Here is a 26,729-nt window from a genome sequence, read left to right as displayed (position 1 = left end):
TTATGTAGGTAAGGGCGTATTCAGTTTATTAATGTTTTATTTTTTCAAAATTAAATCTAACAGGAACATTGAAAAGATACTTGTTAAAAAACTGTTTCAATTGGGTTAGGTAACATTTACTTCATATACTTAATTAAATTTTACAAAATGATTTGCTTGTAAATTGGCATTTCGGTTGTCGCAGCATTATCAAACGATTTGTCTCTGTTTAAATATTCAATTCACATAAAGAAGCGGTATCCTAATGTTTCATTTCGGCAAAACTATTCAGGACATAGTATTTTCAAAACTGTATTAACTTAACTGTACTCACTTTAAACAGGTTAAAAATAATAGGTATTCTATGTTTTGGTTGAATATATGATTTTTTCAAGGGCTCTTCTCAGAAGGTGATATTTTTAATGTAAGTAGTTTTTCCTTAATATCACAGATTATAATATGCATAAAATATTCACAGTGTGATAAATTGATAAATATAACGTATATTATATAATAATTGTGTTTAATGTCGTGCTCTACAATTAGTTAAACCAATACTGTAGATAGGTTAGGTACATACCGTCAGCTGTGCAATGTTCTATCACCTTTTAATTATTGTTAGAGTATCTATTTGCGCGGCGTCGATATAATACCAGTTGCATGTTATTGTAAATAGGTACAATGTTCTTGTGCAAGGGCGCCGCGGCGCTTCGTCTGCCCGTGCGTGTTTATTCGATGTCAATCTGTACAAGTGCCGCTCCCTAGGTCACTTCCGCTAGACGCCGGATTGATCGATTTTACGACGCCACTAGAATGGCATGTTTCTATAAGCGTTGTTAACTGCGATAGTAACATTTTAAAGTGATACAGATACTTTAATGTTTTCGAGATTATCTATATTGTCACTTGGTTTATGAAAAGTGCAACACTGATATTTTAATTAGAAGAGTATAGTATCAATTCATTCATGTAAACATTGTAAACTGAGTAAAGAAACTATAATGGACAATTATTTTCTACTTCAACAATATTGGATCGATTTCTCTCGTTCGGCGCCCACCCCCGGACTATGTCTAGTTTTCTGTAAAAACAATCAAATCTCACGCTAGTGTTGTAGCATTATGCTTAACTGTGTAATCTTTTTGCCATGTTGTGCGTTTCTTTTTTTTAAATTTATATTTTGTTTAAGTATATTATTTAATTACTTAATGTTCACCATTTCGCGAGAGGACGACACTGGTATCATAATTATCTGTTATTACTTGACACAATTTTAAAAGTAATTTATTGCCCCCCCTCCCTCTCTCCTTTTTACTTGTTTTAGGCACAAAAACGTGATAATGATAATACTGATAGTATAACGATGTTTCTTAAAATAAATTAAATATCACTGCTCCTCGAAATATTCCGACTGATAGTGAACGAATGATATGATAATACATAATTATAATAATGAGTCTCTTATATTATAGTGGAATTATCTGCATTATAAATATTACAGATTGAGGAGTGCTTGAATGACGCACGTGGCTATCATCATACCAAATGAATTCATTCACGTGTTTTTTTAAAGATAATAAATTTAAGACTGAGCGGCAGGTGAGAATAATTATTTTGTGTTCGAAGACATAATTAATATAATTATCGTCTCGTCCCAACGTGGTCTTGGAATTTTGCCATTTTTTCTTTAGATAATACATACTGTGTTAAACATGTAATAATATTGCATGTTTTACGTTGAAGAAAAACCTTCTATCCATATGAGCTTTTATATATGAAAATTAATCTGAAGAAAAGTTTGCTAAAGCGAACGATTAAATTAGATGAATGTATTTTGTGCTGAATGTCTTCACACGAATTTATTTTGTGTGCTGTGTTTTTGAATGCTGTCAACGCACAGAATATTAAGTGTTTTTTTTTTTCAAATAATTGAAATTGTATCTGCAATAGTGGCTCCATATTGACCGAATTATGGGAAATGCACTATTGTAATTTACAAGAGACTTGGTTATATGGTAATTCAAACGCCAATCTACTTGTTTTCAAGGGAAGTGACGAATTAGCTAGTGTAATTTTCTAGGGTCGCATAATTTGTACGACAATTCTTTACGTTACGACCTAATTGACTTGAAATGATCGTTTTTCTTTTTATTTGTCAAGAAAATATCTTATTTTGTATAATCTATAAAAAGGTAAAATAGTTCACCAAAGAAAAAGCATTCGTTTTTTTATTACTGCATCTAGTCACATTGGCTACCTACTGCTTTCAGACGTGTATTCCAGAATATATTCTCAGTATAAACATGCTTTAAAGTTAATTTCATTTGTTTGGCCTTACCGTCCGAGATGTCCAATAGTGTTTGACAGTAATAAATACATTTTTTTTAATCGCATGTGTGCCAAGCTTGCACCTTGCTGCAATTTTCAAAGTCAAGTAAAATACCCGAGGTAAGCTAATTTAGTCGATTCAATACAATGTAGTAAATCATCTAGACAAAGAGCGTTTTTTGGAAATTAGCCATTATTGAAACAGGATAATGTCAAACTTGGCAGCGAATTCATTACGGTTTTTCGCCAAAATGTCATTCATGTGTCCGTTACTTAATTCTGTCTTTAATCTGAGATTACAGACGAAATGCCATAACATGATATGACGGTATGCTATGTCCACATAGGACACTAGGATGTAATAAGACTATCTTCCGAATTCAAAACCGTACAAGCACATTAAAAATAACTTAATTTGTTATAAACTAATATTTCCTAGTGAGAAATTGACACATCCTTATATCGGAGTAGTCCGTTTTAAGAAGCATGTTGCTGGGTTCATTATGCTTTTGGTGACATTGTAAATTATGAATCAACTTCATTTGATTGACAGGTTATTGCATCTTATCTAGGCACTGTTTACAAGGTGTTTCCAGGTACGATAATAATTAAAAAAACAACAACATTATTTACGGAATATAATGATTCACATGCGATATGTATATATAGCAACATGAATAATCGCTTATATTATTTGTGAGTAAGTAAGTATAATAAAAAATACTTTATAATATATTATCTACATACAATGTTGTTGTATGCGTCGTGTGAGAAACGTGGTTTAAGGAAAATCCCCAGTATAAAGGTCATTCGGGGAAATCTGTGTGATTGTTTGGACTTATTATAACGGAAAAATTTTGCTTTGAGCATGCGCAGATTTCTACTAGTGCACACCAGTAATTAGACAAGACAAATGTGGTTATTGTCTCGGTTGCAATTGTTAGTAGTATTTACTTCATACAATATTGCATCGATTTCTCTCACTCGGCGCCCATCCCCGGACTATGTCTAGTTTTCTGTAAAAACAATCAAATCTCACGCAAATGTTGTAGCATAATTCACAATTATCATGTGCAAAGAGTAAGGTTAGGTTAGAAAGCTTTCTCATCAGCAAAACTAAAAATCGTATTTACCACTAACATTGTTTCAACCGTAGAGGTATTAAATAAAAAGAGGGGCAAGCTTAGACTATAGATACATCTAGACGCCACCCGTTGCATTGCTAAATGAAGCCGCGTGCCTTGCGTTTGGTTTGTGGGCGAGCGAACGCATTCGTCTACAATAATGTTCGAGACCATAGACCATTTCGCTAGTGCTCGCCCAAAGTGCTCGCACTAGACCCTCAGAATTAAAATATAATTTTCTATTTTTTTACGTTATATAGTATTTTTAAGCGGTCAAAATGCAACCATTAGATAAAGATATCCATAATTTAAGTTATTTTAAAGAAATACTAGGTCACTGATATTAAAATATATAATAAAATACAAATAAATTATCACGAACATGTATCAACTTACCTATGAAACGTAATACCATCTTTTTGCTTATCAGTACGGCTACCGCATTTTAAGACAACACACAGAACCATCTTTTCTACTTAATTAACTAAAAATATTTACCACTGACTTTATGTTTAACACAAAAAATAGCAATTTTAGCAACACGAGCTCGCAAGTTATCGACGCTATGTGAAGCGTTTCGCCCCGATTTGATGGCGATACTTTTGGAAACTAGCTCACACATATGTAGACCTTTTATCTTACTCTAGCGAGTGTCACAGATTGTAGGGTGCCGAATACTTTCTCACTCGGACTCATGCATCGTTTTTGTTCAGGCCTTGGGGGCAAGCAATCGGCTTTCCCATACAACTGAATGAAGCATGCCAACAATAGCCGACAACTTACGAGAAATAGCGACGCGTTAAAAAAAATGCAGGGCATCACGGAGGATTTGCTTTGGTCATTATAACGTACCCATATAATTAATAATGTTAACGTTAATTTTGCCGCAAATTGATTACCAGCCAGCCTCACCATACTTTTTTTATATAACCTGCCTGCTTCACCATACTTTCATATAACCTGCCACCCCTAGGTTTCAACATATTGCAGTTCAAATTGTATTTAATTAAGGTAGCTAAACCCACTTGCTGCTCAGATGTTAAGTCATATTTCACTGTATCAAGGGGTGGAATAATTGAGAAAACCCAACGGTTGTCAGAATAGTCAAGTAGTGTACCGTGTACGGAATTCTAGAAACTATAGTGTTGTATTTCGTTTAATAAACGAAGTACACTGCTATATTTGCTTCAATTCTGCACGCTATATGTTGATCATTCTGACAAATGTCACATCCGTTTCTCAAGTCTGCCAATTATGTAAATGAAGTCCATTTAATTTCTACACCCGAGAGTGCCCAGATGAATTTTAAAATACTCGGAAAACTCACCTGTGCGTGCAATTATGCTGTTCGCTAACATGAACTACCGAGCGCAGCGTTCGACCCTCCGCTCGCTTGTCGGCGCTTCCGACGTAAAAAATTACTGTAGTCGCAAGTCAATAGAAGGACATACACACATACAAAAAAACGCAACCACGTTATATTTTAATTCGACGATTTTTTTTCAATGTAGTTTGTTACTTTATGGTTGCTGCAATAGAATAGGGTAATGGTTAAAAATAAAATTTCACTTGTGAAGCTCTTTCTGGCTGTAAACTTTTTTTAGAACACAGTTTTTTACTGAAACAATGTGGTCAATATTTTGTAATTCCGTAATGATTATTAATTGTTGTCTTCAATATCCCAGTAAGGGCGGCTCTCGTGGTGCAGTGCGTATGGCGCTGGCCTTCCATCCGGGAGCTCTGGATTTGTTCCCGATAAGGACCCAATATTTATGTGATTTTCTCAAAGCCTGGGTATTTGCGATTGTTCAAAATTACTAACAACCACCATGCACGAAAAAGCAGGGACATGGTTATTAACACAATGCTTACGGGCCCTTTTAATTAATTTTGTAATTAACGTGTTAATTTGCATTTGAAAAGTAATTAGCAAAAACACAATTTTGTGCGGCCCGTAAGCTATGGGTTAACATATATTTTTTTAAATATCCCAGTAGGTTATTTAATAATACATAGTTTGTCGAATAAGCAGGTGAGTCAGTCCTTGCGCGCAATTTATTACCTACGCGATCAAATAATGTTCCGGGTTAAATTCATGTTATATTCGACGAAGTAAAAATGATCACACTTTACTTTATAAATAGTTTCTGAAAAAAAATATTATTAAAAAAGAACTAAATATCTGACAGACCGAGTAAATATTGACTGCGTCTGCTATATCTCCAAGAAGACACCCGCTAATCAGGCCTAATAAAAAAAAATGATAAAAAAACCTGTCTGCGGGCCTAGTCTATTGCGAATAAATTTATCAATGTACCAATTATGTGACAAGTGCCGTCAATTTTTCATTCATAATAGTCAGAACTAAAACTTGGAAAAAATAATATTATGAAAACTATTGAATGCGGTTTCCATGGCAACCTAATTCATGACAAACGATATTAATATCAGCGTTGCCAACTTAGCGTTTGTCTTGCAAGAACTAGCATTTTTGAATTGCAAAATAAACATCTGTCGTAAGGCGTGAAATCTAGCGTTTTTAGACACCGCAAATTACTCCCAAAAAAGCTATAATATTACACAAATTTGCTTGAAAATCAACATGCTGGCCTCCTGAACATACATTATTGTACCAATAAATGAAATGTACTATACTATAAATACAAGTCAAGACCAAATTTCTGATCTGAAATTTATGAAACAATAATTAATAGTTCTTCTCAGATATATTTTGTTCTCACACAACAATGTTGAAAATTATTAAATATTCGTCACTGTTCTGGCAGAAGACACTAATTCGAAAAAATGACAAATTGAGTTAGTTATACCAACATGTTACCGTTACCGTCTGGAAACCTTTTTAATAAATAAACAGTCTTTATTTTAAAGTCATCCTTTTTACGATTACTTAATAAACACTTTAACAACTTCAAAGTCAAATTACTCAAAACTAGTATTCTCCAGTTAGTGTGTTCATATTTGTATTACTAATTTGTGGATATTTTTGTTAACTATAAGAAAATCTAGCGTATTTTTCTGGCAACTTGTTTATTTTTTTACCCTATCTGGCATATTTTTATTATTTATGGTAGTAGGCAATAGCGTTTATTATTATATCTACCACCAGTGCAAGTAGAGTGAGGCGCTATATGGCCACATGCTTACATTTTTTGATATAGTATCATTATTATCACTCAGTATACTTAAACATTAACCCGGATTAAGAAGAAGTATAATATCATGACAATTTATTGAACCCAGTTACATTATTTAGTTAGTGCCAATGTTTCCGTAATATTTCAGAATTGAATTGATACAATTGTTAGAACCGACCTCAGCTATTATATATACCTCTTCGGCTCTGATAATTAATTAATCAATATAATTAATTTATTGTATGTACTAAAGGTTCGATCATAATATTATATTGACTCGAATTACGTTACAACTGGCACAATTGGATTAATAGTATGACAATGTATTGTAGGTACTATTTTAGTACAAATGCTTATCGATTTTCTCTGAATTAAATGATACGTGGGTAGTATAAATGCCCTCAAGATAGGTGCTATAGTGTTATCAAATAAGAGATATATATATCATTAATTTAACCCTCAATAAGTTGATTGTGTCACGAGCTGTGTGGCATGTTGCACTGTTTTGTTAGAACCACATATCGTCAAGATCAAAATCATCTATCAGTGATCATGTTTGTGCAGCGGTGCCACTTTCGTTTTCAAAAAAATACGGTCCAATTTCACCTCCAGACCATAAACCACACCAAACCGTTAAGGGCATACCTATACATAAGTGAAACGGCAAATAATTTTCAACAGTAGTTGGAACGAAATTTCGCAGTCGTCGCCAAACGGAGACTGATAGTCGTGGTGTGAGCACGTCAATTTGTTTTGTGATGGCGTCGGAGGAATATATTCTTAAATCGTGTAAAGATGACTAAAAAACGTTCCTCATGTACTTGAAAAAGAAAACATGTCAATGAATATACCATTATTATTACGAATATAATAATAAACATAACATTAAAAGGACGCATGTTGAATTTTTATGACAAATTAAATTTCGTTCGGCTCGCGTCATTTGCACAATCCGCGCATCGCCTAGTCACGATTTTTTTAGACCATGCCTCAGTTGAAGTATAGCCTTAATTTTGGTGGATGTAAATGTGTTTCAAGAATAGCATGTGGGTTTGCAAGTTGCCCTAAAGCCCAATAGCAATCGACTCACCGAATGGTCATTCAGTTTAAGTTATGTTAACTGTATTTTATACGCCTTCAAATGCAAATCTTTCCATGTTCCTTCCATTCCTTTAATATGCCATTAGAAAGTTCTCGAGGACGACGTGTAATTAATTGATTGTTCCAAATTTTCATCCCAACTTTGATTCACAACATCGATATTTTCAGCGGTACGTTTACGTTTTTCACTCACATTTTTAACATAACATCATTTAACTAGAATTTTTCGATTAAATTACGAATTTTAAGTTGTGTAGATCGATTATTTTGACCATAAATATACGCAATGCCCGAATTGGTTGAATATTGTTGTAATAAATGTTAAATCTTTCCATTATGTTTTTCCAAACAATACAGAACACAAATGCCATTTTTGGTGGAAATCAGAATAATACAATGGCTGCTATGACGTTTTCAAAATATATAGTACCTACAGACCTACAAACTTATCTAAAGAATGGATGGGGGAGCCACTGTCGAAAACTACCCAATCTGGACAGAATCTGACATTCGAATGACGTTTTTAAAACGGCGTCCATATGGTAGTTCGTAGTTCCATTTTTGACCGTCCTTTAGATAAGTTTGTAGGACTGTACTAATTTGATAACTCTGTATAGCTATAGGTAATTGATTACATTATATTATTATCTCGCGTAGGTAGGTATTTTGCCCACAGACACTGCATAAACAGTACATTTGTAATTTATACTATCTTTTTTTATAACATTGTTGAGATCGTTAAATAATGCAATAAAATAAATTGGTACTGGATTAGCAGTAGACATTGTATATTGTTTATTTTATACTAAGCTGATAAAATGTTGTTTTTTTTTGCACGAGCAATGTCTACACTTATAAATATTAAATAGTGATATTCCTCACATCTCAGTAGGTGCATACTACAAATTGTGTCATACCTACTTGATTTTTTGACATATTGCTTATACGTTATTACTGTGGTTTCTTCACCTTATAAAAGTGGTAATAGTAAAAATAGCTACCTACTTTGATTTAATAAACAAAAATCGATTGCCAAAGTAACATGATTTCGAAGAGCGCTGAGTGGTAGGTATTTAATAGCCAATAGCTTAAATATTGTCGTCATTAGTATGTCTTCCGTAGCATAATGGCTGAATGCGACGAGTTTGGGGCGTTTACCCGTTGGAGATGCCGGGTTCGATTCCCGACCGGTTGGCTTACTTTTTTCAAAAAAGTTTTTTCTATTGGTTGTGATATACTCTCTCAGTTAGTGTTTTTCTAAATTATATAATGTTATAAAAGTGCCTTCTTATGATATTGCGGCGGGGCGGGGGTGCAAGTATACTCTGTTGTTGCAAAGGGGGAATCTCTATTCAAAAAATATTGGTAACCAACAAACCAACGCACAATATGATGTAGCATCAGTAATCATGCTCTTATCAGTGTTATTGTCACAGTGAGGTGATAATGCATTTTTTCACTCTTCTATCATAATAGTTATATCAAATATAGGTACTAACCTACACGGCTGATGTGGTATAATGGAATGTCAGCTATTTTAGTGTCACTGTTAACAGTATCAATGGAAAATTACTTTGACGCATTTAGTTTTAATCATTTTAAAGTGATTACTCATTGCACTGGCTTCAATACTCTAGGTCTAATAATAGTAATGGGTTTTGCATTTCGCTTGCATTATCGGTTTCCGGAATGTTTTAATGCGTGTTTCCAAATGACGCCCCTAATTCAACATATTCCCCTTCGCAGACATAAAATGACGCACCTTCCGTTTTCAATGTAAAATTTTATTTGTTTCTTGCAAAAAAAATGCATGACCGATCCTAAGAATATCATACCTATGCTGCCCTGCTAAGTAAAATGAGTGTTTTTGGTTTTTGTGAAATTTTCTTAGCACTTTTCTATTTATAGGTTATGTCAAAAGAATCTAATAATTTTACACAGTATAAGAGAAAATGTAGTTTAAATCTCCTACAACAATTTAACTAAAATCAAAAACACTATCTGTTTACTAATGTCACTGCAGTAATTTTGATTTGAATGTTTTTGATTGTGTATTTTTATCAATGTGTTTTTTCCAACTTATGTATGTTCAATAAATAATGTTTCTTAATTGAGTTAGCATTTACTTGGTAGAATTCCATTTTACAAGAAATGAAAATATAATTAATATTAAATTCTACAGGTTTTTTTAAAAAGGTTTGTCGATAGCTATTTCGGTTGTAACACCATTATCAAGAATGAATGAAATTATGTGTAGAAAACAACTATTTCTCATTTAATTCAGAGTTTTATAATCAACTTGACGGAGTCCCTATGGGGTCTCCTTTAAGTCCTTTGCTCGCAGAACTTTTTATGGACAAATTCGAATCGGAATCACTTAAAATAGACTCAGTAGCTGACATATTATATTACCATAGATACGTAGATGATATTTTGATTTGCTGGAAAGGAACTGACCGTCAACTTAACTCGTTCGTCAAAAGGGCTAACGCATTGCACTGTAATATTAAATTCACGGTCGAAGTAGAGATAGAAAACAGAATTAATTTTCTAGACCTCACTATTCAGAGGGTTAATAATAAACATAACTTCAAAATATATAGAAAACCCACCTATACTGAAACTACTATACATAAAGGATCGCAACATCCATGGATTCATAAGTTGGCGGCATACCATGCCATGATCCACAGGCTAGTTAGCGTGCCCATGAACAAATTAGATTTTGAGGATGAACTACATACCATTAAACAAATAGCCTTAAGTAATGGATATGAAACATCAATGGTAGATAAAATATTATATAAAAAACAACTTAAATTAGCTAGATCAACAATATACCCTAACGTTAAAGATTCAAATCGGTATTACAAGTCCATTGGTTATCACGACATTATTTCAGACAAAATTTATCAAGAAATTAAACACAGCGTTAACGTACGAGGGTGGGTCAATAATTCCTTAGAAAAAAGCATTAAAACAGTTTTTATTTTTGTATTTTTTTTTATTTCTCAACATAATCTCCTTGGAGCTCAATACACTTGGTTAGACGTTTCTCAATTTTTTTTAAACCGTCAGAAAAATAAGTTTTCGGAAGGTCCTCAAAATAAGCATTTGTCCGATCGATGACTTCTTCATTTGAAAAAAAACGTTGTCCACTTAGCCATTTTTTTAAGTTTGGGAAAAGGAAAAAGTCACTGCTAAATCTGGCGAATACGGTGGGTGGTCGACCAATTCGAACTTCAATTCTTCAATTTTAGCCATTGATCGTAAACATGTGTGAACACGGGCATTGTCCTGATGAAAGAGGATTTTTTTCCTGTTTAAATGAGGCCGTTTTTCTTCAATTTTGTTTTTTAGCTGGTCCAATAAAGATGCATAATAATCCCCTGTTATTGTTTTTCCTTTTTCCAAATAGTCAACGAAAATAATTCCACGTGCATACCAAAATACAGTAGCCATAACCTTACCAGCTGATTTTACGGTTTTCGCCTTCTTTGGACATGGTTCGCCTTTCGCAATCCACTGGTTTGACTGTTCTTTCGTCTCGGGAGTATAGTGGTGTATCCATGTTTCATCTACAGTCACAAAGCGACGAAAAAATTCATCCGGATTGCGTTGCATGAGCGACAACAGGGCTTTAGAGGCCACCACCCTATTGCGTTTATTGTCGACTGTGAGCAAACGCGGCACCCATCTTGCAGAAATATTTTTCATGCCCAATTTGTCATGTAAAAGAGAAATGACGCTACCTTTTGAGATCCCTGTAACCTCAATTATCTCACTCAACTTTAATCTTCGGTCACTTAACACCATATCGTGGATTTTATTGATCATTTCTGGTGTAGTCACCTCTACAGGACGTCCTGAGCGTGGTTCATCCTTTGTTGATGTACGACCACGTTTAAATTCATTTAACCAGTTATAAATAGTTGCAAGTGAAGGAGCAGATGTGCCGTGAACTAAATCCAACTCATTTTTTATTTCCTTTGCTGTTAACCCTTTTATATTAAAATGTTTAATAACAGCTCTAAACTCAATTTTCTCAATTTTTGTAAACAAGCAAATTTTTTTTTTAAATGTACGAGAAACACACAACAACTCGACCAATCTGATTGAAACTTCGCAGCATACTGAATCGGTAGTGCCGCTGCATGAAAACAAACTGCTTACAGTACTAGTCGCGCCACCTGTCGGCTTTTCTAAGGACTTATTGACCCACCCTCGTAGCATTCAAAGCTAATAATAATCTAGGATTAAACTTAAAAAATAGTAAAGATAAAATCAACAAACTGGAGAAAAGCGGAGTTTATAAAATAATATGTGGCACATGTAGTCTATGCTACATTGGTCAATCTGGCAGGTCAATAAAAACTCGTTTTGAAGAGCACCTCCGGTCTTTTAGGAATGGTAAAACAGATTCTCAGTTTGCTAAACATTTGATATCAAACTCGCATAGCATCAGTAACAATGAAACGCCACAATGTTTGCATATATGTAATAAAGGTCTAAAATTAAATTTACTTGAACAGTTGGAAATTAATCGCGAATTATCCAAAAGTAATCACATAATTAATGAAAATTTGGTAATGTATTCGTCGCCACTATTAAATATAATCTAAACACACGATTAAGACAATTATACTAATAATATTTTAATTGATTAATAATGTCAATAAATAACCATCGAACACTTTAATTTTGATAAATTTTGAAAATTTCGATATCCAATTTAAAAAACCCACTTAGGGTTTTCAAAGTATTAATAATATTACAATTAATAATAATGTAAAAAAAAAAAATCATAATATTGCTGGAACGAATAAGAAAATGTATTCTGTCTCTATCTATACACGTATAGTATTTAAGCAAAGGCAAACGGCCTATCTGAATAGTCTTGATAATGGTGTTACAACCGAAATAGCTATCGACAAACCTTTTTAAAAAAACCTGTAGAATTTAATATTAATTATATTTTCATTTCTTGTAAATAATGTTTCATTCGTAAATCTTGTGAATTATTCGTTGAACGAAAAAATAGTTTATTTTGTACTAATTTAATAATATACTGTTTATTCTACTTCTCTGTTCTATTTGTTTATTCAAGACAATATAGGTAGGTACACAAATAATGTTTAAAAATGTAGCATTATTTATTGGAAATACATTAATTTGTAGAAAGAAAGCATCAGATGCGTGCCTTTTAGAAGTTAGAGTCATGGGTTTATTCCTGGGACGGCACAAAAAATGCATATATTGTTTATTTCAGTAGGTACGTGTTTGATTCAGTACAAGGATTCAATGGGTCGTATGAATGGGTACCACCCACCATTAAAATTCTATTAACATAAGTACTTAAAAGTATTCGAATTCCAATAGGTTCAAGATTTTTTGTCCAATAGTTATGACCATTTCCCCCAAAATGTGGGGTCTGACAAGGCTCTAGCCTAAGGGCCCGGGCTCAGGGGGGGGGGCGGCGTGGCGGGTCAATCAGATATGTGAGATAAACACACTTCACAAATTTGATCATCACACACTCTAACAGTAAAAAAAGTCTGCGGAGCTTTAACACGAAGGGGTTAATAGCATTTAAAAAATAAGGTTGTAAAATGCAATTTTTGATTATTTTGTACACCACTCGACAACTCCATAAAGTAGATGTATTAAAACTACACTAAATCGCTAAAAATAAACTGAAAGCCCTTACTTTTACCTCTAATGCTATTTTGAAGACAGTTAACAAAATAAAAGAAAAAAAAAGACTTATGTTGTGCATCACACATGCTATTAAACTTAGCGATAGGTAGGGGGGCCGCCAAAGATCCTGGCCGGGGGGCCCGCTTTAGGATGTGGGGGTCATGGTTATGACGTATCCCCTGTTTCTCTTGAATGCTGAGAATCCAATATATTCATTTTCCGACAGCATGGAATCGTTTGACAATATTACAATGTGTAAGTAAGAACGTATTTACTACTGAAAACCACTTGAATCATTTGCTGGCGACCTTCGTCAACGATTTGTTAAATTGATACAAATTACATACACAGCTGTATCAGTTTTAGATAATCTCCGGTAATAAAGTTATCTGGCGCGTAATTGCTTACTCTTATGTTGAATTGAATTCTTCCTGGTTCATTCAATTTGTCTCATTTTATAAGTACGGATTATATGATAATAGTGTGTCTCTTAACTAGGTTAGTTTAATGATTACGGAATTGATAGTATCGCCCCTACATAAATCGTCTTATATTGGTATTGGTTTTTTATTAGCCAATGTTTATTGGTTGGTAATTAAATAAGGATCCACATGACCTATGTTGACCTGGTTACGTGTAATGTATACACACTGCAGTTGCAGATGGTAAAAAAGTTTCGAGACCGTTAACTCATAAACACGAATATTTCGTCCATATTAATAATTAACGTTAGGTATTACCATTTTTTTTCAACATGGAACAATCATCATTTTCCACAATCAGTTAACCATATTTCATACGTAGTTATGTGCGTTACGTGCTGAGGCCTGACTATAGGGGAGGTCATTTAGTATTGGGACAACTGGACAAGTGGGCGCCGCATTGTCGAATGAAATAACGTTGATTAATGAAATAAATATACGTTCGTTACGATTTGATACTAGGTATATTCGGTGATATTAGGTATCAATTAAGTGCACCAATAACTAACTGACGTTCGGATCGTTCCCAGACCGTTTTAGTTATTACGTACTTGCACTTGCTAATAATTTAATAAAATAATCATTTAAGCGTCGGCTTATAATGTCGTGGGGCCCAGGCTCAAATCCTGGGTCAGACAAATACACACATTGTTTTTCAATTTGAGTATGGATTTGACCAAGTGGCCAACATCCATTTCTCGTTAAAAATCTGTTAATACAACCTCCACTCTGTGGAAGCTCATACTAAGATCCTCTCAGGATCGAACATGGTGAAGTAAGTATTTCTTTTATTCAACGAATAATTCACAAGATTTGAGAATGTAACATTTTATTCGTTACATTTAATAAAAAAAATAGTTTATTAAACTATTTTGTATTCAAGAAAATATTATTATCTCCGTAGTGCTCGTATTATTGAAAGTTTTGATCTGGCCGGAAAGGTAATCGTTCACACTGTAATGTTTTCTGTCATTTATTGGCATAAACTGGATTGAATATAACACAAAGAGAAGTCTCAATCCACTGCGATTAATAGATTAATCAGAACACTAATGTTAATACAATGATTGTTGCAAGAGCACCACGTTTTCGCTGCAATCTCAAACACACCGCCTACATCACACGGACGCTACGACGACGGAGTGTTGTCTCGTACGTATCAACACAATAATCCTCTTTATTGCCCCCAGGATTTGACATTATTTTATTATCACACTTCTGCGACACAAATTAATTTAATATCTCGGAGAAGAGCGTTGATAAAACGGACCGAGATCGGATGCCAGGGGTCAGTGTAGTTCTCAGCATTCGCAAGGGAAGATGTACGATTCGTTCGGGGGTGATAAGTTAGCTGGAGGTGGGGGGCGGCTGGCCGGGGTGGGGGATAAAGTGAAAAGGAAATTAGAAGGTATTTGCAAGTGTTTTTTTTAAGTGTTTTTATATTACCTATTTTACCGAGGCTCTGACTGTGGCCCGCTGTCAAATCGTCTCTTTTCTGCGTGACAATCCGTCGTTCTCCATTCAATTCTGTCCTCCCAAATTGGAAGGCATAGTATTTCTATTTCTCAACACTCTCAAAGAAATAGTTATGCAAATGTTCAGGCCACTGAGAGAACATCAAATCTTTCACCAATGCTGCGGCCTGATCATTGTTTCCATATTTGCACCATTGGATGATCGAAATTATTACAACTTCTTTCTCGTCGGCAATGCTGTGTCCCAAGCGGGATGTAGCCCTTTCATACGGTTACATGTAAATTGTACGTAAAACATTTCATTTCATTATCACACTTCACCGTGAAATGTTGTATCAGAAATTGGTATATGGTCGTATATTAAAGACCGTCCAACCTCTTTGGGTCGTATAGTACTGAGATAAAATTCATGTCTAAATAAAACACGGTTCTTGTCGCTTTACAGGAAGCCAGCGGCAAACAAATTTTGAAAATAGCCGATATACTGGACCATTTGTTAGGTTACGTTAGGTTTTTATTCTTAAATTCATTTATTTTCCCAAATTAGCTATGAAATTGACGCGGTTCCCGCCTAGCTTCCTAATACCTAATAAAATCTACCAAAATACAAGGGAAAGACAGTAGAAAGTAGGTATGTAATTAAATTAGAAATACAGAACAATGCGTATTTTTTTCATCTCTTTCCGATAAGAAAACTCACGGCGAAATGTGCTACGGTGAAATGTAATACGTACAATTTAGATGTAACCTTGTGAGAAACTGATCGATTAATATTAATTGTTATTTCAGCATGCAAAACAATCGTCAGAACATTTTATCACTAAGCTAAATACGCAGTACTCTGTACAATTTTATAATTAATATAATAATCGTCATAATATGTAATGAGAAAATATTATTTTTAAAATATAATAATTATGTAAGTACATTAATTTAACAAAAAATATTTGAAACGGTGTCAAAGTTGACAATATAAATTAAGTAAATATACGTAAATTATAACCGAGTCAAGGACACATGATCGGAAGTAGGTACAATTTAATAATAAAATTTCGTTTCACCAAAACCTGAAAAAATAAATTATGTAGGTATTACATTTATTATTTAACATTATTTGTGGGATGGGTGAGTCTATTCCATCCTTCCATCATATAGGTCAGGGTGTCCCAAACTATGTTTCGCTGAACCTGAATAGGTGTTCCGCGACCATTGGGAAAGTAAAACTAAAATAATTAAAGAATCTACTTTACATTGAAAGGCGAGTGATGATCAATCTCCACTGATGTTTATGACGTCAAGTATCTAGATAGGTCATGGCTCCCACAAGGGGGGGGGGGGGGGCTGACAGGCCTCTAGCCTGGGGGCCTGGGCTTACGGGGGGCCCGGCGTGAGAAATCGACCAGCCAAGTGAGATAAACACACATCACAAACATGCACTAATAGTTTTAAATAGTTTCAAAAATGTGGTTTTGCCATAGATTCTTACAATTTTTGATTATTGTCGATATCTGACATGTCCATTATTATGCATATCAACATAAAAGTGGGTGTATTAAAAATACGAAAAATCGCTAAAAATACCCTTAATTTTACCTCGAACATCATTTGGAATATGCAACTGTAGATCGTCACATTGCCTTTAACCTTAGCGATAAGTAGGGGGCCCGCTTAGGGATGTGGGGGCCATGATCTAGGTACAGACGGATGACCATCTTTTCTCACACCGTGCGCATGAAAAAGATAGGGTATATTGTTTTTAACTGACCGGCTGATAAGTCTTGTCAGTTTAACGACAGTTTCCAAAATTGACAGAACGGTTAGCTGCGCTAATACATAACCTACTAAGTGTTCTGTTAAAATTTCCGGGTTTGCGAAGTATTCCATTGCAGAAAAAGTTTGGAAAACCCCGATATAGGTCATAGGACATAGGTCTTCTCATATCTTATACCTACTGACACGGTTAATATTTTTGTTGGACGTAGGGAGAGGAAAGTAACGTCGTATCCGATTTCGATTACATGGATTACGTTTGCGATACGGGAAGAGCAGTATGTTACGTTGAAATGTTGTTATCGTTTGAAGAAAACAGCCACCGAAAAATACGAACTTATCATTGTGGCCGTCCATTAAAATTGCATGTACAATTACCCCAGAGCGATGAGGTGCACAATTTGAAAACCTCTGCCATACACAAAGAATGACCATACACGTTTTTATTTAATTATCATTCATTATTTTCTCTTTATATCTATGTTACGTTGAAATGTTGTTATCGTTTGAAGAAAACAGCCACCGAAAAATACGAACTTATCATTGTGGCCGTCCATCAAAATTGCATGTACAATTACCCCAGAGCGATGAGGCGCACAATTTGAAAACCTCTGCCATACACAAAGAATGACTATACACGTTTTTATTTAATTATCATTCATTATTTTCTCTTTATATCAATTATAAATTAATGTGCCAATATAAATTATTGTTTTAATCATTCATTAAGTAATAAACTGATTTAAGTAGTGTTGAATGTTTCTCATAATGACTAATGACGTGTTAATAAATCTAAATTACTCGTTTTAATAGTTTATTAATTATTAATACATTTTAATAGATCGATTAAAATCCAATAAACGATTTGAAAATAGATTTTTGACACGAGCATTTGTAATAATTTATGTTGCTTTGATGATCTATGCAAACCGTGGGATCAAGTTCAATGATTTCTTGCAAATTGGAACTTAAGTTGTCTAGTATGACGTATTATAAATTTATAATATACTTCGAATGTGTTATTTAAATTTGAATGAATCCGTGGAATTAACTTAAAAGTATTTACCTACCTAATTACCCATATTATAAACTATACATATTGTGAGACAAATTTAAGTTCTGGGGAGTAAACGTGTAAAAGCGACAGATACTTAAAACATTAGTACCATTTATGAATGAAATACGATTCAAACATGTAACACAATATGTATTTTTTTGTATGATAACCATTTTATTTCCGACTTTGGATCGGATCCACACCACTATGTAGTATAATATATCGATATCCCATGGACATACACAAGGCTGGATTTACCATGGGTTAAAGAGGCATACCCAAATAATTTAAACAGTTTGCTAAATGATTTAACTTTTGCATTATTTTTTTTGAGTTATTTTTGCGACTCGGGTTTCGCCTTTCGGTCTCTTCAGGCACTATACACACTTATATATCTGATGGCAGCTACGCGGTCTATATAAGCAACCCCGATGGCAAGAGAAGATCTACATGACGAAAGCTGAGATGACTAGACTGCGATCGTCCAGGAAGGAGGTCACAAGCCGCCAAGGGCTGTAGTGCCAGTATGCATGGATTAAAGATGCCGAAATACGAAACCCGGGTTGCAAAAAGTTACTCAAATGGAATACGACAAACCTTAAATTATTTAAATTCAAATTCCATCAAGTACAAACAGTCAATGGTATCAAGGTAGTTAGTTTCCTTTGAAGTTAGAAACGTGATGGTGATTTGTAGGTACTCGTATGTTCGCGTTATTCATTTTTTTTATCATATGAATCTCCATTATATCGCCTTAATGTGCAGTAAAGTAGTTATATTCAGTCACGGCTGATCTGTGTAGCGAACCCGATGGACGGCCTTGGGGTCGGTCACTGTCAAGGCAGCGATAGAGCTTCGCGGAGTAAATCGCATGCGGTTTATTATGCAAGGGACATTGGTTCCAAGCCGATGCTCTGGCAACGCATCAATTTATTGAAACATAATATCCACTACCATCTGAAGTCGAAGCTTATAGTATAGGTATTTACTACAGCGGAAAAAATACTATGCACAGTTTCGCATAACTGTGCAAGTTGACTGAAAATATTTTTGAATCGTAATATTCTATAGTTTCACTTCTTGAATATTGTTATACTTCTTTAAATACTTCGAGCCCTCTTTACTATCTGCCAATATTGATGACGTTTTGTAATGTAGGGTATATGCTTCAGGAACATTCATTTCCCTCTAGAATTTAACCTTTTTTTCAGGCAGATAAACAAGATTGATTTTGTAAATTTATTATCTGGCAATGGATTTTTATAAAACCCCGACCTAATAATAAATCGTTTGTGTTATTTGCTGTTCTCATGTATATTGTAAATCCTTAACGGGAGGCAGTTAACATTCTTTACCCCTTATCGCTTGCAATCATCCGTGACAATCGAAAGGTGACCAAATCAGCGTCACTCTTTTCTCGGACGTCAAACCAATCCCGACTAAAAATTGTATTCTAAGAGCGGAATGCAGAAAAATTTGTCATAACTAAAATTTCCTTAGCAGAAAACACTATACAGAAACATTGTCCTTAGTTAAGATCATTTCTATTGAAAATAATACCATATTTAAAAATTCTCTTTCCTGTAGTTTAGGTAAATTATTTTATCGAAAGGTGACCAAATCAGCGTCACTCTTTTCTCGGACGTCAAACCAATCCCGACTAAATATTGTATTCAAAGAGCGGAATGCAGAAAAATTTGTCATAACTAAAATTTCCTTAGCAGAAAACACTATACATAAACATTGTCCTTAGTTAAGATCATTTCTATTGAAAATAATACCATATTTAAAAATTCTCTTTCCTGTAGTTTAGGTAAATTATTTTATAATTGTTAAACGATGACAACTGCATTTTATAAACGCAATAACTATAAATACATATTAATAAGTCATTATACGTGATTCCACAGGCACCGCAAGATATTTTTTTAACATGGTAACACTAGCGTCAAGTGTCATTCTATCACCAGTATCACCTGGCATCTTGTATTTCTGCGGGCTGGCGTATAAAAGTAAAATAATATTCTGCAAGTACATGCCAAACGAATTAACACTATCAATATCCATATTGAGATACATTGTTAAATGAATTTGTGTGTATGGACTGTTTTATAGACATGCGAATTTATTTTGACAGCAGCTGTCAGTGGTAAATGGTAATACAGAAGGGGGCGTGTTCAAAACAAAAGTAGTATATGGTTAAGGATTCGTTAACTCTATACTCAGGATTAGGGAATCCAATCCCGAGCCAAAATTCTGATCCCGGGATTTCGGGATTACAATTTGACAATCCCGGGATCCCGGGACTGGTCCCGGGGTTGGCATTTTTTTCCATTGTTAATATAAAATTTTCATATTTACAAATAACATTGATAAAATCGGTCAAAAATAAATCTAGTATAATTTATACTATTTAAGACACATATACATAAGTTTAATGGAGTAAATAATATTATATATATATATATATATAAATAATAATGTGAATTTAATACGAGATTGCTGTTTCTGATAGTAAAGACTTAACGAATGGATTAGCGAGATTTAAAATAGAAAGCAAATAAGCATGGCGTACTTATGGCCTTTCCGCTTCATAAATCTAATTAGTCAGCCAAATATGAAACTGCCGTAAAACGTATGATATCATGGTGGAATTACTTTGTTAAAAGTGCGAAGTATTGTTTTTTCCAATCTTTCTCACTTTTAATAATTTATGTGAAAAAATAAAATGAATCGGCTACCTACACATGGGTATAAATCAAACTTCATTCAAACTCAGTTTATTTCTAATGTAGTTATTTTTTATTAAAAGTATTTTTTCTGTTATATTTTCGCTTTTATTTTATTTTCCATAAAAATTGATAAAAAAAATCAATCCCGAAATCACGGGATTATGTTTATCAATCCCGGGATTCATAGGTATCGAAAATAGCTCGGGATCCCGGGATTGGAATCCCTACTCAGGATTGTCTATAGTTAAGTCATGCTTTTCGTCGACTTATCCTTAGGATTGAAATCTTAGATTGTGCATGCCGCTCTTAACTGTTACGCTTATGTGCGATTATTTGTTATTAACTATAGGATTAACATCTATAAACGTTGTTATAAATTAACATTGTTTTTAATATCCACATACCTATAATAACGCTTGAAATAATTTTTACATTCTTTGTGGAATGATTCTGCAATAACTTCAGCATCACCGTACCTTTGTCTACGTCTAGTACGTAATATTATGTTGTGTTACAAAAATATAGATGCGGTATTCGTTTTGCCTACTCAGTTGTTTGGCATAGTCTGTGCTTGAAAATTTGACATGAGTATTATTTATTTAGTAATGTTTCGGGAGCTATATTTATCTATTGCTGATCGGTGTCAGTTCGGTGTATATGTACGTCATTTGGCTTGGTATTATTTATTCGTTCTGCGTCTATCAGTTCGGTTCACTGCCAAGGCAATTATTAATCCGACCATTGCAGGTCTATTTGAACATGGTTATTTGTAAAGATTATTAATTGACAGAAAAATATGCCTATCGGTGGTGTCGATTTTACCTTGTTTGTCGACATTAATGGTGAAGTTATAATAAAAAATACAATGCATAATAATATATTAAGTACATAGTGACACAATGAATAAAAGCGTCATAGGGAAATCTCCTCCAGAACCCTAAAAAGGCCGGATCATTATCGAGCCTACTCATAGAGATACGAGCAGGGTTGACTATAAGTTTATCTCCGCAATCCGACGTTGTCAATATGTCACCCTTACTGCCTTTACCCATATACGCAACAATGTGACAATAGGCATTTCACATAACTAGATGTTATTGTAAACTAAAAATTACCAGTGGTGGCAGTGCCACCTGTACATATTCTTATCGATGCGTTCAACAATAATATCACAAGCAAAGCAATATAACAGTATTCATAGCTAAAGAACGCATCGATTTGAATACCAATATAGATTCGTCGGTATCTGTTTCGATAAAGCCGGTGTATTTTATATGAGAAGCATTTTTGTGATTCGTTTACCTGAGACGATAGTATATACCTCCATTTCGTCTGTGTACTATGATAGACGCAGTTTCTTTCATGATTCATCGACGTAAGACAATAGTATACATGAAGCCATGGTGCTAGTCATTGTAGTGGTCGTCGATTTCATTCTTCACCACGTAACTTTTATTTTAAGGGCACCGCGTGCTCGCCTCAATACTATAAGCGTAATATTATGATAAACGCGTTTTGATCAGCTGATGTGTCAAGTATTCACTTATTATTTGTTAGTATCATTCTTCTTCGTCGGTACCCCTGAATGATTTTGCCGTCGAGTAAAAGCCTTCTACACGAGTCCGTTTTCCCCATCCGGCACCCGGTTTCCTTGAATTGTTTCCTTAGAAATTGTGGTGAAATAATGGCAATGAGTCATTATTACCAATGAATTATGTAGGTGTAATTGCTTCGATATGTCTCTTCTAATACCTACTTCATTGTTTTCATTTTTCAATCGATGACATGCCTGTTATTCGATCCACAGTGCATGAGGTGGTAAACGGCGGTGGTGTCTCATTAATTAGGCATTCGGTCCGTCCGCGGTTGTCGGTGTCATGCGTCGCTCCCGTCATACCATGCGGCGATCACGTGATGCGCCGATCCTGTTTTCAATCAACATACCTGCATTTCCATCCAGAACCGAATTAGAACATGCGCCTAGGGCCGTCATATCGAAAGAAAACATAATCGAAACTTGATAATAATATTATAAAGAAATGCAACATTCGCTTGAAAAACAATAATCATGATATGATATTACTTACCAAATTTACGTACCTAAGTGTTGTCAAACAAGAACTTCTTGTCCACGTGTTAAAAATGTAAACTAACAATCCCAGAGTGCAGCTAATCGCACTTTTCAAATTAGGAATTCCCCTAAATTTATCATTTAATTTTACGTGATGTTAGAAATATTATTAGTAAACTTTTAGTTTATTGCAAAGAAGAAAAAGGGTCGCATCTAAAAGGAGAGTTGATACATTATTTAAACGTCACTGATAAGTCTTCTTTATGCGACTACAGCGACTTCCCATTATCGCCGAGTTATTGTTATATGACAGTATGTAAATTAGTCGCAAAAAGAATTGGTCTAATTTCACCACATTCCACGGTACATATTAAATGGTTCATGTTAGAAGTTAGTGTACTTACTGATCACAGTGATCACAATGCGGAGGTTTTGATTTTTTAACATTAACACATCGACTCAAAACAACTACTGTCAAATTATTAATTAATACCTGATAACAGTGTAGATATTTATTGATTGGTATTTATTATTTACGTTATTATTATATTTATCGGCTAACAACAAACAAAACATATTAAAAACGAAATACTTACTTTCTATTTCACTGAAAATTCTGGCTAAGATATTGCAAATATTTGAATGCATTATCATGTTCAATAAGCATTTAAATATTCCAACTATGGAAAACGTATCAATAACGGTATTGTATCGGAAGACTGTATGAAGAAGTATTGACAAATTTTTGACGGCCCTACATGCGCTGGTAATGCCATCGCGATCGAGCTGCGCGCCCGCTAATCAAAACACTACTACAAAGGAACTGCAACTAGGGAATCCAATCCCGAGCCAAAATTCTGATCCCGGGATTTCGGGATTACAATTTGACAATCCCGGGATACCGGGATTGGCATTTTTTTCCATTGTTTATATAAAATTTTTATATTTACAAATAACATTGATAAAATCGATGAAAAATAAATCTAGTATAATTCATTCTATTTAAGACAATTATTGTTAATATTGTATACGTTCAATCTTGGAAATACACAAGTTTAATTGAGAAAATAATATTGTAATATAAATAATAATGTGAATTTAATATGAGATCGCTGTTTCTGATTTGTTTCTGAGTAAAGACATAATGAATGGATTAGCGAGATTTAAAATAATAAAGCAAATAATCATGCCGTACTTATGGCCTTTCCGCTTCATAAATCTAATTAGTCAGCCAAATATGAAATTGCCGTAAAACGTATGATATCATAGTGGAATTACTTTGTTAAAAGTGCGAAGCATTGTTTTTTTCCAATCATTCTCATTTTTAATAATTTATGTGAAAAAATAAAATGAATCGGCTACCTACACATGGGTATAAATCAAACTTCATTCAAACTCAGTTTATTTCTAATGTAGTTATTTTTTATTAAAAGTATTTTTTCTGTTATATTTTCGATTTTATTTTATTTTCCATACAAATTGATAAAAAATCAATCCCAAAATCCCGGGATTATGTTTATCAATCCCGGGATCCATAGGTATCGAAAATAGCTCGGGATCCCTAACTGCAACGATACACGATAGTCTGACGATTTATTTCGCCTGCGGTACGTCTTTTTAGTTTCCATCGGTAGACTTATTGATAAATGTTAATGTGTATGTTAAATGAATGACCGACTGACTTGAGCATAAAGTAAGGGAAGTGGGTTGCCTTCTGGGTGAGCTGTAAAAATATTGGATAAACTTGAACACATGTTAATGAATATTATGTTATTTTTAATAGTTTGGTCCATGGCGACTGGCTTTCGCATTTCCATTTTATTTAACTGTTCTGTGTATAGTGCATTTCCGATAACTTATACGATGGAAAATATACCGAAAACATCGTGCCGATTTACAAAACAGTATTTAAATGAAATGTAATTTTCATCTTCATATTATATTGCCTTTTAGCCGACGTGGTAATTTTTAGGTATTTTGACTTTTTTATCATATACCTTAGTTGTATTAGGTACTACTTATTGGTAAATAAATTAAAATTTTAAATACAATTAATTAAATATTATTACTAACCAATATTTGTTTTGAAATTCCAATTATTCCATACTTACCTAATTTTATTTTCGTGTTGCAGGCTCGATAGTTTTCAAATAAATTTCGTATCTCAGATTATATCTATTTTTAATATTCGTATTAATTGCCACATCGGTCAAGAGTTTGGTTTTGAATGTTTTTCTGCCTTTCGTGAATCGGCCTGATGGATTTGGCTAGTTTTCCTGCCATTTAAACATAACCCATATTATCTACATGTCGTACGATTACAATAAATTATGTAGTTTTTAAACTCATTTCCCGTCTTCATTGGCACGGCAGTGTGTTATTTTAATAATATCATTAAAAATCATATGTAAAGCGGCTTCACACAATATGCTAGTTTCTTTTAGCGTCCAGCGTATTCCAAATGCAATTATAATTAACTGTTGCGGAACATTCGTTGTAGCGAGCATGCAATCTCAAAGATGCAACGTGCATATGACAAGCTGACGTTTAAATAATATTGTGTATTTAATGCTGTTGATTTTTCATATTTGTTTTCATTATTTGCGCATGTATTTTTTTTCTGCCGCGAGACCGCATAGTGCAAGGATTGTGGGAATATTTTTTGCCGACACCACAAAATGTGCAGTGCAGATTTTTGATAATGCGTCGGCGGTTTCTTCGCTTATTTGCACACGTTTCGGTTGAATAACACTAACTTGATACCATTAAAGTGCACTTCTTCTTTCTTCTTCTTTCACCCTGTCACGTCCCAACATTGGGGCATAAGGCAAGCACAAGTTGGCGCCACTTCCCTCGGTCCATCGCCAACTCCTGGACCTCCCGCCATGTCAGGCCTGCAGCACGTAGGTCGCTTTTGTAGCATCGCTGCAGGGTGAGGGAGGGCCGGCCACGGCGACGGAACCCTTGAGGCTGTGCCACAAGGGTACGAAGTGCCGCACTCTTTGGCGGCATCCGGAATACATGTCCCAGCCACGTAAATCGTCTCTTCGTGACAACTTCAATCACCGAAGGCTGTTGTGTCTGCTCACGAACTCGGGTGTTTGTAACGCGGTCGTACCAATGTACCCCTATGATTCGGCGGAGACATCGATTCTCAAAGCTCAAAAGCCGAGACTCTTGAAGCTTAGTAAGATGCCATGTCTCACAGCCATACAGGAGCACAGGTAGCACGCACGCGTTAAACAAACGACATTTGGTCCTCACAGAATACAGCCTTGACCTCCATGCGGCTCCAAGTTGGTTGAACGCAGAGCCCGCCACACCCATGCGGATTCCAAGCTCACTAGAAATACCACCATCATCGGCAACCGTGGCACCCAAGTATTTGAATCTGGAAACCAGCTCGACGGGCAGACCAGAAACCCGCAGAGGAGTGTCGGCGTCAATGCATGCAGCACTGCACATGGATTTGGTCTTAGCGGCATTCAGATGAAGACCCTACGAAGTGCACTACCTAGTAATTAAAATTACTATTTTGTTGACGGTTTTGTAACATACATACAACTTACTTCAAAGTGAAATGCTCCACGAACAACACGATCTGAATGTTATACGGTAATATGTTTTCGATACGATAGCTCACTTTGAGCTGTGATTCGGCGAACTGCATACGTACAAATTTCCAGAAACGCACATATGATACGTTATCGCTTTGAAGTACTGATATAGCATTACGTTATATTATGTAATAGCGTCTT

The 26,729-nt window shown here is 34.6% G+C and overlaps 1 protein-coding gene across 4 annotated transcripts in view; it reads left to right on the top strand.

The window, feature by feature from the left end:
• Picot (putative inorganic phosphate cotransporter protein picot) overlaps positions 1-26,729 on the top strand; it is a 221,731-nt gene that overhangs the window by 169,020 nt on the left and 25,982 nt on the right. The window contains exon 1 of one of the 4 annotated variants that reach the window (XM_085944304.1): positions 15,164-15,274. The exons of the other annotated variants lie outside the window; for them this stretch is intronic. Within the exon in view, the coding sequence (XP_085800430.1) occupies positions 15,187-15,274 (88 nt within the window). The 5' untranslated portion in view covers positions 15,164-15,186. Of the gene's footprint in view, positions 1-15,163; positions 15,275-26,729 lie in introns of those variants that run through there. 4 annotated transcript variants of the gene reach the window in all.

Source organism: Rhyacophila brunnea, unplaced genomic scaffold (assembly GCF_057557595.1).
Source record: "Rhyacophila brunnea isolate RB1 unplaced genomic scaffold, BYU_Rbru_1.0 scaffold_17, whole genome shotgun sequence".
NCBI lineage: Eukaryota > Metazoa > Arthropoda > Insecta > Trichoptera > Rhyacophilidae > Rhyacophila > Rhyacophila brunnea.
This window is presented reverse-complemented; position numbering and strand designations above follow the sequence as displayed.